General features: G+C 47.4%; 2 protein-coding genes across 4 annotated transcripts in view; one reads left to right on the forward strand and one right to left on the reverse strand.

Moving 5' to 3' along the window:
• PURG (purine rich element binding protein G) overlaps window positions 1-3,598 on the reverse strand; it is a 38,157-nt gene extending 34,559 nt beyond the window's left edge. For both annotated transcript variants that reach the window (XR_010785864.1, XM_066574529.1), the window contains exon 1: window positions 3,499-3,598. The gene's annotated coding sequence lies outside the window, so the exon portion shown is untranslated. The remainder of the gene's footprint in view (window positions 1-3,498) is intronic.
• Window positions 3,599-3,738: 140 nt separating this feature from the next.
• The window catches only part of WRN (WRN RecQ like helicase), a 148,021-nt gene continuing 134,921 nt past the window's right edge, over window positions 3,739-16,838 (forward strand). The window contains exons 1-2 of one of the 2 annotated variants that reach the window (XM_066574530.1): window positions 3,739-3,849; window positions 15,983-16,089. In XM_066574530.1, the coding sequence (XP_066430627.1) occupies window positions 16,003-16,089 (87 nt within the window). In that variant the 5' untranslated portion in view covers window positions 3,739-3,849; window positions 15,983-16,002. Of the gene's footprint in view, window positions 3,861-15,982; window positions 16,090-16,838 lie in introns of both variants that reach the window. The other variant, XM_066574531.1, reaches the window with a different exon arrangement.

Raw genomic sequence — 16,838 nt, forward strand, 5'->3', positions numbered from 1 at the left:
GGTGGGGTGGGCATCACATATGATAGTCTGTCACCCCTAGTAGTGTTACGAGGGACAATTACAGCTCAGCGATATGTTCAGGACATTCTGCAGCCACATGGGTTCCTCTCATAGCGGCTTCCAAGAGGCAGCAGGATAATGCTCGGCCGCACACACAAGGGGGGGGGGGGGGGGTCACAGGATTGTCTCCACAACTTTGTCATACTTCCGTGGCCGCCCGGTCTCCAGCTGAACATGTATGGTACCATCTGGGATGCCAACTTCGACAGCCTACAAGTTTACATGATCTAGAGGCTCATTTACACCAAATGTGGAGCGATATGCAGCAGGAACCATACAGAACCTGTATGCCTCCATGCCCGCCCGTATCACATATTGCATCCAAGCTAGAGGTGGTATAACAGGGTACTAGAGCCTTCATGCCCCCTATAATCACATCTTGTATCCAAGCTAAAGGAGGTACAACAGGGTGCTAGATAGAGTTGAGCGAACGTACTCTTCCGAGCATGATGCAAGTTAAAGTATTAGCATACTCGATGGTGCTCGTTACTCGAGCGGGTATCACGCCGTGTTCGACCCCTCCCTGCATTACCACTTCCTGCTGTGACGTGCGCACGTCCGCAGCAGTATGTGGCCTGGCAGGAGAGAAGAGAGACACAGACAAAAAAAAAACAACAACTAAAAGAAATTTGCTTGGCACCCGTTGGGTCCAATACAAACATTGCTCGAGTCTCCCATTGACTTCAATGTGGTTCGTTACTCGAATATTACGAAAAGCTTGACTCGAATAACGAGCACCCGAGCATTTTGGTACTCGCTCATCTGTAGTGCTAAGGCCTTCATGCCCCCTATAATCACATCTTGTATCCAAGCTAGAGGCGGTACAACTGGGTGCTGGAGCCTCCATGCCCGCCCTTATCACATCTTGTATACAAGCTAGAGGCGGTACAACAGGGTACTACAGCCTCCATGTCCCCCGTATCACATCTTGTATCCAAGCTAGAGGCGGTACAACAGGGTACTAGAGCCTCCATGTCTGCCTGTATCACATCTTGTATCCAAGCTAGGAGGTGATACAACAGGGTACTAGAGCCTCCATGCCTGCCCGTATCACATCTTGTATCTAAGCTAAGGGTGGTACAACAGGGTACTAGAGCCTCCATGTCTGCCTGTATCACATCTTATATCCAAGCTAGGAGGTGATACAACAGGGTACTAGAGCCTCCATGCTCCCTGTATCACATCCTGTATCCAAGCTAGAGGTGATACAACAGGGTACTAGAGCCTCCAATGCCCCCCTTATCACATCTTGTATCCAAGCTAGAGGTGATACAACAGAGTACTAGAGCCTCCATGCTCGCCCGCATCACATCTTGTATCCAAGCTAGAGGTGATACAACAGGGTACTAGAGCCTCCATGCTCGCCCGCATCACATCTTGTATCCAAGCTAGAGGTGATACAACAGGGTACTAGAGCCTCCATGCTCGCCCGCATCACATCTTGTATCCCAGCTAGAGGTGATACAACAGGGTACTAGAGCCTCCATGCTCGCCCGCATCACATCTTGTATCCAAGCTAGAGGCAGTACAACAGGGTACTAGAGCCTCCATGCTCCCTGTATCACATCCTGTATCCAAGCTAGAGGTGATACAACAGGGTACTAGAGCCTCCATGCCCCCCTTATCACATCTTGTATACAAGCTAGAGGTGATACAACAGGGTACTAGAGCCTCCATGCTCGCCCGCATCACATCTTGTATCCAAGCTAGAGGTGATACAACAGGGTACTAGAGCCTCCATGCTCGCCCGCATCACATCTTGTATCCCAGCTAGAGGTGATACAACAGGGTACTAGAGCCTCCATGCTCGCCCGCATCACATCTTGTATCCAAGCTAGAGGCAGTACAACAGGGTACTAGAGCCTCCATGCTCCCTGTATCACATCCTGTATCCAAGCTAGAGGTGATACAACAGGGTACTAGAGCCTCCATGCCCCCCTTATCACATCTTGTATACAAGCTAGAGGCGGTACAACAGGGTACTACAGCCTTCATGCCCGCCCGTATCACATCTTGCATCCAAGCTACAGGCGGTACAACAGGGTACTAGAGCCTCCATGCCCGCCCGTATCACATCTTGTATCCAAGCTGGAGGCAGTACAACAGGGTACTAGAGCCTCCATGCCCGCATCACATCTTGTATCCAAGCTAGAGGCGGTACAACAGGGTACTAGAGCCTCCATGCTCCCCATATCACATCTTGTATCCAAGCTAGAGGCGGTACAACAGGGTACTAGAGCCTCCATGCCCCCCATATCACATCTTGTATCCAAGCTAGAGGCGGTACAACAGGGTACTAGAGCCTCCATGCCCCCCGTATCACATCTTGTATCCAAGCTAGAGGCGGTACAACAGGGTACTAGAGCCTCCATGCCCCCCTTATCACATCTTGTATCCAAGCTAGAGGCGGTACAACAGGGTACTAGAGCCTCCATGCCTGCTTGTATCACATCTTGTATCCAAGCTAGAGGTGATACAACAGGGTACTAGAGCCTCCCTATGAGGGGTCGGTTCTCCACAATACATGATGGTTTTGCTCCGATACTATAATCACTTATAGCATTAGGCCGAGTTCACACGACCGGATCCAAATCCAGGATTTCGCGATCGGCGTCCGCGTGAGCGATACACGGTAATACACGGGAAATGAAAGACATGAACTTCTGCCGGCTTCGTTCATGCGGGTAGGAGTTGCGGATTTTGCTCTATTTTAGCGCGGATTTCGCGGTGGACGGCCTCCATTGATGCGAGTGTTCGCCGTCCACGACCAATTAACATTCGTATGAGCGCGGAAACACTTGCAACTTCTTAGGAAAATAGAGACGCCGGAGTGCCGGCTGGAGATCGTTCTCGCGCCCCGACGATATGCTGTGCGCACGCGTACAGCCGCACGGAAAACTGCCTGCTTCGGCGACCATGCGCAATTACTTTCCACGTATGATCGCAGTAATCCGCCCCCTCCGTGTGAGCCCCGCCTGACAGTCACACATGTGAAGTTTCATCCCCTCCGACAACTTCTAGGGGAGGGGAGGTGGTGTCGGTAAGTGTCTGCAGGACCTACCTAGCGGACTAGAGCGGAGCTCAGATACAAGTGGGATGAGTGCTGTCCGCGGTGCTGAAGAGTCCCGAGGACCAGGCGCGGCTCGCCCGTCCTCCCTATAGCGCCCCCACTACATACATGGATTACCCCTGCAGATACAGGACATCCCCGCCGGGGCGCCCACCACAGCGGAACCGATGACCTCATCCCATCGGGGCAGGACGCGGAGTGCGGAGAGCCGGCCCGGCGGCAGCGCTGACGGGGGACCCGCGGCCGCCAGCCTGGGACTATCCTCCCCTGACCTTGCAGCTCCTCCATCAGCGGAGTCTATGGAGGCTGCCGTACGGGGCGCCGCGTCCCTCGGCCGTCATGCACGCAGGAGGACATCCTCTACTCACGGTTACACGCAGTGCATGGCGGGCAGCCCTGCTCCCCGGTGCAGCCTAGACAACGGCGCTCCTCCCGCTTTCATGGCCGTCCGGGAATGACTCCTCCATCCGCGCGTTGGCGCAGAATGACGTCACCGCCACAAAGTAGCAGGTCCTGGAGACAAGCCTCGGCAGGCGGAAGTCGTCTGGGAGAGCGCTGCATGCCGGGAGCGGGGAGGACGAATCAGGAAGGTGTGGGCAGTGAGGGCGGAAGTGCTCGCCGCAGTCGGCTTCACCTCAGTGATTTCGCGCCGCAGCAGATGGCAGAGTGTCAGGGCAGGTTGTGGGCGCTCAGCTGGCAGAGACACGTGGAATGGGCCAGTAAGTTGGGGGTATGAGAAGCTTGGTTTGTGCTGGCAGCAGGCAGAACACTCCTGTCATCTCCTCAGGGGATTTACAGGTCTTCTCCATATTTATAGGTCCTCATACGTTTTCCTTTAACTAGTCGCATTCACATGGGCGAGTTTCACGCACAAGGTCCGCCAGATAGCGATAAGGACGGACTTGCGTGTGTTCGGGCGCCTTCACACGGGCGGATTTGAGCGTGCAGAGCTTGCCCCACAATACGCAGAGACCAGAACCCGTTGATTTCCATGCGGTGCTTCACATTTACCGTATTTTCGTCGCAAAAAAAAAAAATCACAGCTTGCCCTACTTTTCCACACATTTTGCCCCAAGGGTCCCCATAAAGGCCAATGGCGGCAGGGGTGCGTAATACGCCCAGAGATTCGTAATACCCCGCGTGATGCAGCTGGAGAAAGATCACATCTGGAACCCATCAGCCACCTCAAGTTGTGCATCTCTGCCGCACGCAGATGAACTCTCCCCGCAGGCGGAAAATGGAGAGCAAGACACACACGCAAAAAAGGCATTGTGGCGCAAAGATGCAGCGCTGAGCTGATGTTGAGTTTGACGTATTTATTCACATGAGAGATTTTTGTCGCAACGATGCTGCATGAATGAAAAATCGAGGCGTGTTCTGTTTTGGGGAGAGTTCTCGGAATGGATCTCGCGCTATTCAGTTTAAATGCGAGTGGGATGCAATTTTTTATTCTTTTTTACCACTTAAAAATATTGGCTGCACTTGTGATTGTTTTTTCCCGCGCACTGTAATGCAACGTGATTTTGTTTTTTAAAGCCAAATCGCATGGTGCTCGCATCTAGAAGCGCAATTTTACAAGCCTGAAATCGCTCCCAGTTTGTAATATCGCGCTCGCCCGTGTGAACGCACCCTAAGATAGCGGACACATTGGTGCTCATGGGCGAGTCCCTTTAGGAGTACATAATCCGGTACGGAGTATGGCGCCACACAGCGCCTCTGCTAAAGGATGGCGCCATTTATTTGAGTGCTGATTGTCCCAGTAGAGATTCTACACGAGCAGACGGCCAATACGGCTTATTACTGGCCTCACTAATGGGCTTCCAACCTGCACAGACATCATTTTAAGCTGTTGGTTTGGCTGACTACCTGCAGGCAGGTTCCTGCTCTAACCCCCAGCAGAGGAGAAACCTCAGGTTCTGGCAGTTTAACCTCTTACATGCCACACTCAATAGCTGCAGCTTGTAAGCAGATGGCAGGGGGAGGGAACTTTTTCACCCATCAGCACCCTGAAATGCAAATGCAAGGTACTAATGCGTTTCCATGGCAGCCAGAAGCTGATAAAGGCCTTTATGTCTGCTATTTAACTCAGCCTATTTAACCCCTCCTATGACAGAGTCTAATAGGCTTCTTTTGTAGTCTCAGTAGAATGCACTGCCTAAGTGTTGCAGTATACTATCCCAGTGATTAAACAATCATATCTTCAAGCCCCCTTGAGGGACAAAAAAATGTTATCAAAAAAAGTTCAATCAAGTTTAGCCGGTTTAGGACCAGGCACTGTAAATTTATGGCACCTGGTCCCGGGCTTAAAGCCCAACCATATGTAAAATTACTGCGGGGATTTAAGCCTCCTGTTTCTGCAATCAACCAGAGGGAGGACAGGTTGTCAGCTGTTGGTAATAGCTGGTAACCCGGAGGAGAAGGCAGGAGGGATTTTTAACGCATTCTGTCTTCTCCTTTACCGAGTACACAGCGCTCAATGGGCATTGTGTACTGAAAGGTGGAAGTTCTTCTTCCACTACGGGAGCCTGGGGGGTCACATGACCGCCGGGATTACCTGCTACAGCAGAGACCCTGATCACCTCTGCCAAGTCACTACAGGGGATGGTTTTCCCTGTAACTGGGGCTCCTATGGATGCTGCTAGATAGTAAAAAAACATAATTACATACATCAGTAAATAAAAATTACAGAACACAACAATATATACATAAGCAAGAAAATAACCCAAAGCAGACGCCAACCAAAACCGTCACCGCATGCGCCCTGTAAACCAAAACCATACAGGTATATTAAAATGTCCGAAACAAAATGAGGAACCCGTTCCTGTACTACTTTATTTTAGCGTAAATATGCTACTTAAAAAAAAATATATAAATGTTAAAAAAATAATTTTTTTTTTTAGCTTGTTACCATCAATAAAACTACAAAACGGCGAAAAAAGATATAAAAAAATAGTCCTATATGTCATGGAAAAAAAAATGCAGCAAAAATAATTTTGGTAGTTGAAGTTAAAAAAAAATAGGGCAGTAAAACCACCACATGGGTAGAATCCCTAAAAAGTGTCTGGTCCTTAGGGCGCATTCAGACGACCGTATATTGGCCGGGTATTCAGGCCGGCCGATATACGGCGTTTCTCTCTGCAGGGGGAGGAGGCTGGAAGAGTCGGGAGCAGTGCTCTGAGATCCCGCCCCCTCTCAGCCCCTCTGCACTATTTGCAATGATAGGGGGCGGGGCTAAGGTCAGGGAATTAGCTCCGCCCCCATCCCGCCTTTCCTTATTGAAAATAGTGCAGGGAGGTAAAGAGGAGGCAGAGAGGGGCGGAAGCTTAGTGCACTGCTCCTGGCTCTTCCAGCCTCCTCCCCCTGCAGAGAGGGACACCGTATATCGGCTGGGCGTGAATACCCAGCCAATATACGGTTGTCTAATTGCACCCTTAAGGCACAAAACAGCCTGGTCCTTAAAGGGTTAATGTAAAGAAAAAAATCGGTAAAAAGCACTTTTTTCACAAAGCCTATTGCAAATGGATAAAATACAAAAAAAATGTATTACTGCGTCTGTAACGCCTGTGAGGTACTGAGGGGCGTGATAGTGGATGGTCGCTACATTGCCCCTAGGTTCCGCTATTATGCCTAGTGGGGCTGGAGGAAGTCCATGTCCCGCTGTTTGAGACATGCAAAGCCAGGAGTACTTGCTGGAGGTTTTTCTTTAAAAGTATCTGGGTCTGGTTTTTTGGAATGGATGTCAGGTTGGTAGTGGGGCCATCCATTCTACTTCCTCCACTCCAGGTTGTGTGCGAGGCCAATCAGCACAGGTGCTGAGGCTAGGCCAGGATAGGGGTAGATATAAATAGCAGTGTGCACTGACATGAGGGGGGGGGGAATAAGATGGCTGCTGGACCCTGGCAGCCTGTGATACCGGCTAAAGCTGGAAACCCTGCTGTGTGTGCACCTGCGAACCGTGACCTGGTCAGGCAGAGACTGCCTATTGTTATTGCTGGACTGTTATTTTCGTGTCTGAAGCTAAGGCTGGATTCACACGACCGTATACCGGCTCGGTTTTCATGCCGAGCCAATATATGCTGTGTGTCTCTGCAGGCGGGGAGGGGAGGATGGAAGAGCCAGGAGCAGTGCTCTGAGCTTCCTCCCCCTCTCTGCCTCTTCTCCGCCCCTCTGCACTATTTGCAATGGGGAGAGGCGGGCGGGGCCGGGGCTAATTCTCAGAACTTAGCCCCGCCCCCGTTCTGCCTCTTTTCATTGCAAATGGTGGAGAGGGGGCAGGAGCTCAGTTCCTGCTCCTGGCTCTTTCATCCTCCCCCCCCCCCCCCCCCCCCTGCAGATGAGGACGACCTATATCGACTCGGTGTGAAAACCGAGCCGGTATACGTTCGTGTGAATCCAGCCTAAGGCTGAATTTGTGTTGATGATTCTGGACTGAAATAAACGCAGGTCACGCCTGCACTTGGACTTTATTCACTGGTTTCCGCCTTTGACTGCTGCCAACCCGCACTCTACCGAGCTGTCCTCCCACACGCCCCCAAAAATGAAAATATATCATTTATCTCTGGTGAATGCTTTAACAATTAATTTTAAAAAGTAACGCCATAATTCCTATTTTTCTTTTGTTCACCTCCCAAAAAACACGGTAAAAAGCAATCCAAAAGTCACATGTGCCTCAAAATGTGGCTAATAAAAACGGCAACGCTTACAGCAAAAAGCAAGCCACCACAGAGCTTCGCTACCGGAAAAATAAAAATGCTTTACATCTTAGAATGCGGCGATGCAGATTCAATTTTGCAAAAATAGTAAAAATAAAATCCCTATATAATTGTTATCGCAGTAATCGTGCCCATCCAGATACGGAAAGTATCAAGCTGTTTTTATTGAATGATAAACACCTTAAGGCTCATTTACATGCAAAGATAATATTTCTAAAGATGGAAAGATTTAGCGATCTATTTGCATAAAGTGTTAATGGCCATTAACACTTTATCATCTTCATTTGCATGTAAAAGGAGCTGCAGGAGTTGTTTGCAGAGCCCAGTGTGTGTTTAAAGACACTCCCAGCCACTGGCTTTACTATAGGGGATTCGGTTGCACCCGGGCTCATGAGCCTTTAGCTACACCCCTGCTCCCAGCTGCAAACAGCTGCCGAAACGTTCTATTATTCTCCTCGCGGTTAGTGTACAGATGCCGCGGGGAGAACCTCCTGCAGTCTATTGAAACATGAGCGAAATACATTCAAATGGAACATATTTACTCAGTCCTTCAGCAGCTGAGCAATGGTGAACGGAAATCCACGATGCCTGCGATCACATGTAACTAATTATCGCTCATTTTCAGACGAATTATGAGCGATAATCGTTGTGTGTAAAAGAAAAAAAAAAGAGGCCTTTAAAAACAAAACCCACAAATTATGGTGGAATTTCAGTTTTTTTCTTTTAAGTTTTACAATTTATCATTTGTACCCCAAAGTGGTGAGATTAAAAAGTACAATTCATCCCAGAGAGGACGAACCCTCCTAGGTTTATGTCAATGAGTTAGGATGATTGTAAGTCACTAAGGGTTTAAGCCAAACTTGTGGCAATGAATGAAATGCAGATGAGCTTCACTTATCTAGGCTGGGTTTTCACACTGCAGTCGTGGTTTGTGGCCAAAGTCCTTCCCAGTCATGATGGCGAATGGTTGCACAGTCTTACCAGCGAAGTCATGGGGCCGTTAGTTACCGCGGGTTGGTGGGGTTTTGGCTGCATGATGTTGATTACCGCAGTGTGGAAATCCAGCTAAGGGCTTATTCAGATGACCGTAAATCGGCTGGGTTTTCACGCCGAGCCGACATACGGTGTCCTTGTCTGCGGGGGGGATGGAAGAGCCAGGAGCAGGAACTGAGCTCCTACCCCCTCTTGCATATTTCTGTTTTCAGCCGCACTTAAGCAGCGCTGCTGATTAGAGCCACCTGATTGGCTCTTCGGCACCACGTGACTACAGAGCGTGCACGCGGATTGCCTTCAGCAGCCGTGCACTACACACTACACTTAAGCAGAACGGGGTTAGGGTTTGGTTTAGGGTTAGTGTTTCGGGTTAGGTTTTAGGGTTAGTTTTAGGGTTAGGTATAGGGTTAGTGTTTAGGTTTAGGGTTGGGGTTAGGGTTAGGCTTAGGTAACCCTAAACCTAACCCCGTGCTGCTTAAGTGTAGTGTGTAGTGCACACGGCTGCTGAAGGCAATGCGCGTGCACGCTGTGTGGCTCTTCGGCACCACATGGCTAATCAGGTGGCTCTAATCAGCAGCGCTGCTTAAGTGCGGCTGAAAAAAGAAATATGCCCCCCTCTCTGCCCCGTGCCACTATTTGCAATAGGAGGGGGTGAGATGGGGGTGGAGCCAAGTACTGATGCTTAGCTCCGCCCCATCCCACACTTCCCATTGAAAATAGTGGCAAGGGGCGGGAGCTCAGTTCCTGCTCCTGGCTCTTCCAGCCTCCTCCCCCCGCAGACAAGGAAACCATATATCGGCTCAGCGTGAAAACCGAGCCGATATACGGTCGTCTGAATAAGCTCTAAGAGATTTTGTTGATGAGATTACCCCTTTAATGACTGGATGGTAATCAGTTCCGTAACTTATATATTTGGGGGCGGATTTAACCAGGCTGACATTTTGTGACAGTAAAGATTGCACTGACGTGAAATCCAAGAATGTATAAGAGGTGTAACTCTTAGTACATCTGGCACATTATCAGACTATTTGCTCCAAATCTGAAAAGCAATTTCAATTTAAGCAACTTTCTGTTGTAATTCTAGTAACTCCGGCAAGAGCCTCCAAGATTGAGCCAGTGCTGCGAAATAGCAAACCGTTGCACTTTGTGGAGCACCAGAGTGTCCTGGGCCCCTCGTATCCAGGATGATTTTCACACTTCTGATATGTACAAATGAAAGCTACATTACAAAATAAACTTAGTTCCTAAACCCGTACCTACATAGAGTAGACACCCGGGACCTTGTCAACATGCCACTCTGCACTAAACACACAGCCACTTCATGCAATTTTGCGTTAAAGTGTAACTTTTCATAAAACATACTTAAAAACTGATATTGGCTAAAAGTGTGAACATTTTATAAGAACCATAACTCCTAAAAATGAAAGGTCAATGCTTGCAGGGTTCATACACATCAATTAAAGGGGGTTTCGTGATGTCAAACAAAAATTTCAGTCTACTTGCCACCTGCTGCCAAAGTCATCCCTAATGTCACCCATCTGGAAAACTTTTTGATCATTCGCCTACCACCATTTCCGCCACACGGCCACTCTGTGTGCTTTTCATGCCTCTGGCCATGGCAACTTCTGTATCCCATCCTCTCCCTTGCACACATGGTTCATTGCCAACAGGCCCATCCCCATGCACCAGCTTCACACAGCTACATCCCATCCTGGCCCTCCACCTGCATAATTTACAACTTAAAGGGGTTGTCTCACGCCGAAACAGTTTTTTTTTTTATTCAATAGGCCCCCCGTTCGGCGTGAGACAAACCCAAGGGATGGGTTAAAAAAAAAAAGTTTATTACTTACCCGAATCCCGCACTGCGGCGACTTCTTTCTTCCTTTACCAAGATGGCCGCTGGGATCTTCACCCACGATGCACCGCGGGTCTTCTCCCATGGTGCACCGTGGGCTCTGTGCCGTCCATTGCCGATTCCAGCCTCCTGATTGGCTGGAATCGGCACACGTGACGGGGCGGAGCTACGAGGACCAGCTCTCCGGCACGAGCGGCCCCATTCACCAAGGAGAAGACCGGACTGCGCAAGCGCGTCTAAAAACGCCAGAAGACAGCGAATTTAGATGGATCCATGGCGACGGGGACGCCAGCAACGGAGCAGGTAAGTGAATAACTTCTGTATGGCTCATAATTAATGCACGATGTACATTACAAAGTGCATTAATATGGCCATACAGAAGTGTATAACCCCACTTGATTTCACGAGACAACCCCTTTAAAGACCAGACAACTTAAGATGTGAAAACCCAGCACACGACATCACATGATCGCTGTCAACCACTGGGATCCCAGCAAGTAAAAATAATAGATGCACTTTGTAAAGTCCTTCAATCTGCATTCAATACACCAAACAAAGACAAAACAATGTTAGAGATCTTTGTACCTTTAAAAAAAAATGAAAAACTAACATTTAGCATTGATCTATGAAGTATTCCCACCCTGTACTCAGTACTTAGTTGAAGGTTTGCACACCTGGAATTAGGGATTTTCTTCCATTCTCTGCAGATCATCTCACGCTCTGTCAGGTTGGATGAGGGCCGTCTGTGGACAGCCATTATCTGGTCTTTCCAGAGATGCTCACCTTGGGGTCTGGCTGAGTCACTCAAGGAGATTCACAGAGTTGTCCCAAAGCTGCTCCTGTGTTGCCTGGCTTTGTGCTTAGAGTCCTTGTCTTGTTGGAGGGTGACCCTTCTCCCTGTTCCGAGCTCCTTTGCGCTTTAGATCAGGTTTTCATTAAGAATATCTCTGTATTTTGATGCATTCAGGTTTCCGCGGCCGCTGAAAAACACCCCCAATTGAGGCCAAAAGTTCATCAGACCAGATAATCTCAAGTCTGAAGTCATTTAGGGGCTTTTTTGGCGAACTCCAGGTGGGATTTTATATGTTTTTCTTTCTGAGAAGAAGCTTCTTTCTGGCCGCTCCGCCATAAAGCCCAGATTGGTGGAGGCTGCAGCGATGGTTGATCTTCTGAAAATTTCTCCAATCTGCACACAGAATCTCTGGAGCTCAGCCAGAGTTATCCATGGTTCTTGGTCACCTCTCTTACCAAGGCCCTTCTTCCCTCATTACTTAGTTTGGTGGGTCAGCGGCTCTAGGAAGAGTCTTGATGGTTCTTATATTAAAGTATCATGGAGGCCGCTGGGCTCTTGGGAACTTCCAGTGCAGCAGAGATTACTTGTAGCTTCTCCAGATCTGTGCCTCCACACAATCCTGTCTCTGAGCTCCACAGTCTTTCCTCCTCATGGTTTGGGCTCATGTCTACGACCGTGTTTTCACCACGTATTACGCATGCGTTGCACGGATGTGTGATATGCAGGGAATGGAGTCGATGAAAGTCAACGGACTTTCATTGGTCCATGCACATTTGCATGTAGACACTGTATACAAAGGTAAAGGCTGCATATAATACAATGTTCATACGCAATACATTTAGAAAAAAAGTCACACTGCGCATATCAATGTGATTCGAGGACATGCGTTGTGTCATACGAAGCCATACGGTCTCTGCTGACAGAGCGTATGGATACAAGATGTGTAAATAAAAAAAAACTACAAATATTTTTCACATTGAAAACCTTGGAGGTTTTAAATAATGGAGGAAAACTTCTTTTTTTGTTTTTTTAATTAGCACAAGGCCACGACATAAGAAGATGTAAAAAAGTAAATACTTTCAGCACCTATTATATATACTTTGCAACCAAAATCTAATGTTTTTAGAGCACCCAATATAACGTATAAAAATAAAACTTAGGCTGAGTGTCCACGGGCGGAACGCCGCGGGGAGCACTAATATCACCGCGATGAGCCTATCTTAATGATAGGTAAATCGCAGAGAATCGCGGCAAATCACAGTATGTCGTGATTTTTAGATGCAAGTGGAAAATCGTGAACGATTTTTCTGCATGTGTACATTGGGCTGCATTCCATAGTTATCCTATGGAGAGCGTGTCATGCGTGCTCTGTGCGTGAGTTATCACTGTGAATCATGCTACGACATCACCTGTGGCCAGCCAGCCTTAATATATAGACATCAGCTTCACACTGGTGAATCACGGCCCAATATCGTCCTCGCAATCCATGCGAACCCCTGGATGCGAAGCGTTTTCATGTGAAAATAGCCTCACATTACTGCAGGGAGTCCCTTCACCCCCCGCGGAGATGAAGGAATCCCCTGCTACAGCTGTCACAGCCACAGCAGGGGATCACGATGTTATCCCATTGTTTTACATTGTTTTAAAAACCATGGGCGATATTGCAAAAAGAAAGGACATGCTGCAATTTTTAATTTTTTTTTCACGCAGCATCACAGGAGTGAAGACATTGCAATTGAGAATGAAACCATTGAAAATCATTGGTTTCCTAATCATGCGTTTTCACTCGCTCTCGCATGATTTTCTTGCCAGTGTGAAGGCGCCCTCAGTGATTATAAGCAAAAATTACACAAAAATGGAAACTTGCACCTGAAGGCATGCTCAAAGCGATCCCATATGGAAATATAATGATCCCTTCCTCGAACTGTGGAGTCTGAGGCATTAATGCATACCACACATGTCTACATTCACAGGCGCATGTGTTTTATTAAAATTAATCAAAAAGTAAAACATGCTTCTTTACAAACATTAATATTAATAATCGTTAATCTGTATACGTAATGTAATGCTTTAGGGCTCCGCAAGGGGAATACCCCCCCCCCCCCCCCCCCCCCCCCAAAGTACCCATACTCGCCTCCCGGATCCGCTGTGCTGGGCCCACACGACGCCCAGGCGCACATGCGCATGACGCGCCGGCAGTGGGCGGGGTACATATTCACGCTATACTTCCGCTGTGCTACAGCAGAAGTATAGTGTAACAGCCAGCTTCTATTGACTACATCCATTGACTATTGGAAGCTGGCCGCACGTATTCCTCCAGCAAATAGGACATGCCTCAGGTTTTTTCACACTGTGGAATTCCGCAGCGTGAACATTCAGCTGTTGGGTTCAATAGAATCTAATAGCTGCAGTGTAACGCCGCAGATATCCGGCCGCGGGCATTAGCCTTTACTGAGGCTGTTTTCAGATGATTGTAATTACTGATAACAAATTCAGACTTCCTGAGATTCATCAGAACTTCAGTTTTGATGAACTGCTGGATGTCAGTATGTCGCATCTGTTCAAGTAGTGATTCATTTGTTTTCAACTAGTTTTCTAAAAAATAAACAAGCATTTATGGTGACAGTCAATTGGTAAAAATGTCTTTTCTGACTAATGGAAATCTTTTCTAAGGGCGCCTGCACACGAGTGGAAATTCCGCGGCGGGATTTCCCGCGGAATTTCCGCCCGCTGGAAGCCTGCATAGAATTGCGTTAACGGCACAGCAAACAAACTACGGCATGCTCTATTTCTGTGCGGGGCTCTGCGAGCCGGCTACAGTCTGCGCATGCGCCGTCAAGCCGGCACATCAAACAGCCGGAGCCGCGGTGAGTACTCGCTACTACCTGCAGGCGCTCGGGTCGGATCCCGCGGCGAGAATCCTTGCCGCTGGATCCGACCCGCCCGTCTGCAGGCGGCCTATCTGTTAGAAATATATTAGACAATTCTATCTAGTGCTAATCGTTATTGCTATGACTAGTGTGTAATAGGTATTGCTAGAGAATTAATCAGCATATTTACGCTAAAGATCAGGTGTGAATACAGGTAGACAAAATAAAATGTATAAAGTTTTTTGATATTTCTATGGTTGTGAGTAGCATGTGTGTTTGGTGGACTTAACACTGTGATTGTCAGGCAGGTAAATATCTGGTTGGTGGAATCTGTAAACTGTAAGAAAAAAGATCCCTATATCAGACAATCAGAGAGCAAGTATTTTTTATGATTGCTAAGGAAGGAGTAGAGTGAGGAGAGAAAATATGAACAAAATTCCACATTACTCAATTAATCTAAGCATTTTTGATGGCCATACACATTAGATATATATTAGCTAAATTGTTGATTTTTGGTGTGTCTGGGCCATCATCTGAGCTTTATGATGGCCTCTCAACTCTCCCAATTTTAATGCAGTAAATCTATCACTTTAAAACATGAGTCATATGTGAAGGAGTCGGGAGTCTGGGAAAATTGAGGAATCAAAAGTTTGGCTTACGGACTCTGGTGTTTTGACAAGATAGCCATCTAATGAGTATGGTCGCCATGACAGAGACAGGAGGAGGATCACAAATCATAAATTCTCCTCTCCCTCCCGCTTGTCAGTATGTTTTCCTGTAATTCTCAACGCAGTTCAGCTTGCTCTATCTCAGGCTGGCTTTTCATCTAGAGCAGGGGTTCCCAACTCCAGTCCTCAGGGACCACCAACAGGTCATGTTTTCAGGATATCCTATGGTAAGAACACCTGAGGCACTGACAATAATTCCATCACCTGTGCAACACTAAGGAAATCCTGAAAACATGACTTGTTGGCGGTCCCGAGGACTGGACTTGGGGAACACTGATCTAGAGCCTCAAACCCATGTGTGTTTTAAAGCCAAGAATCTTATCTATAAAACAAGGCCAGGAACGCAGCTCTAGCTGCAGTGTAGCCTGAGAGAGGGTCTTTAGTAGCAATAACCTATGTGATACTCCTTTGGTAACTGAAGAATGAGATAAGGTTCGTAGCAGAGAAAGGGTTAACATGAAGGTTCGCCTTTGAGTATGTGACATATCATTAAAGGAGTTGTATCACAGTTGACTTTTATCACCTATCCAAAAGATAGGCGATAAAAGTTTGATCAGTAGGGGCCTCACCGCTAAGACCTCCACTGATCCCAAGAAAGGGGTTCCCTTTGTTCCCCTCTTCTCATCACTTTGGGCTTGCTGCACCCACCCGCAGTGATATGGAGATTGAACAGAGCAGTGCATGCATGATGCTACGCTCTCACTTGTTCTACAGCTCTTTTAAGACTTCTCAAATAAATGCCACCAGTGAGGGTACATGAACCGAAACCTCTATCAACCACTGGTATAAAGTTGCTGCGACTCAGGCAGTGATTAATGTTTAGGTATTGCCTGTTAATATAACTCACTCCTGACACCTGTGTCTAATTCCTGATTACATTTTTGAAACTTCCTTTTTTCAGGACTTTGATTGTGAATTTAAATGAAAACAAAAATGTCCGGGGAGCAGCGAACGCTTCCCAACTGGATGGCTGAACAGGATACACAGTGTACAAGCGAGGCTAAAAAGGCAAGTCTGTGTAAATAGTTGTCTGAATTATCATGTTATATGAAGGCTTGCACTTAAAAGTGTTCTGAAAATTCAGTGTTGCCCATAGCAACCAATGAGATCATTTTTTCAGTCTTAAATAGTCACTGCGCTCTCAACACACTTGTGCTCATGTGATGGCCAATGTGACCTCTAGCAAAAGTACAAATCACATTATTTAGCTAAAATTACGTTTTTGTGCTGAAAAATCGCTCTAAAATCCTGGCTACTCGAGGGTCTCCATTCCTTGTAATTTGTTGTTCACTGTTGGCAAGTGAACTATATCTCTGGCAATGGAGATGTTAAGATAGATTACAGGAAGTGAGATTGAGTCTTTGTGTCTTTACTTGCTGCTCTCTCATGCTACGCATAGAAATCTATGGAGAGAGGAAGAGAGAAGCAGAGCTACTTGCACAGAGATGTTGGTGCAGCTTCTAGTAAGTGTTTTGTATCACACCAGTGGTGGAATCGCATCTACACTGCTCAGTACTGCTGTATTATGTCCTGCATGCTGGTGAGTCTCTTTATATGAGAACAGAATCTCCTTTTCTCTGTGTGTGCTGTGTATGTGGACATCATAATTTTCATCCTCCAGCTCAGGAAAAACTAAGTAGAGAGCCTACAGATAAGAAAACTGCTGAAAAATGCAGGATGCAATTCATATAGTGCAGGGCTCCAGAAACATACCTAAGAGTCAAATAAATGTTGTAGTCTTCAAATTAAAATACATT

The sequence above is a fragment of the Eleutherodactylus coqui genome, chromosome 7 (assembly GCF_035609145.1).
Source record: "Eleutherodactylus coqui strain aEleCoq1 chromosome 7, aEleCoq1.hap1, whole genome shotgun sequence".
Classification (NCBI taxonomy): Eukaryota; Metazoa; Chordata; class Amphibia; order Anura; family Eleutherodactylidae; genus Eleutherodactylus; species Eleutherodactylus coqui.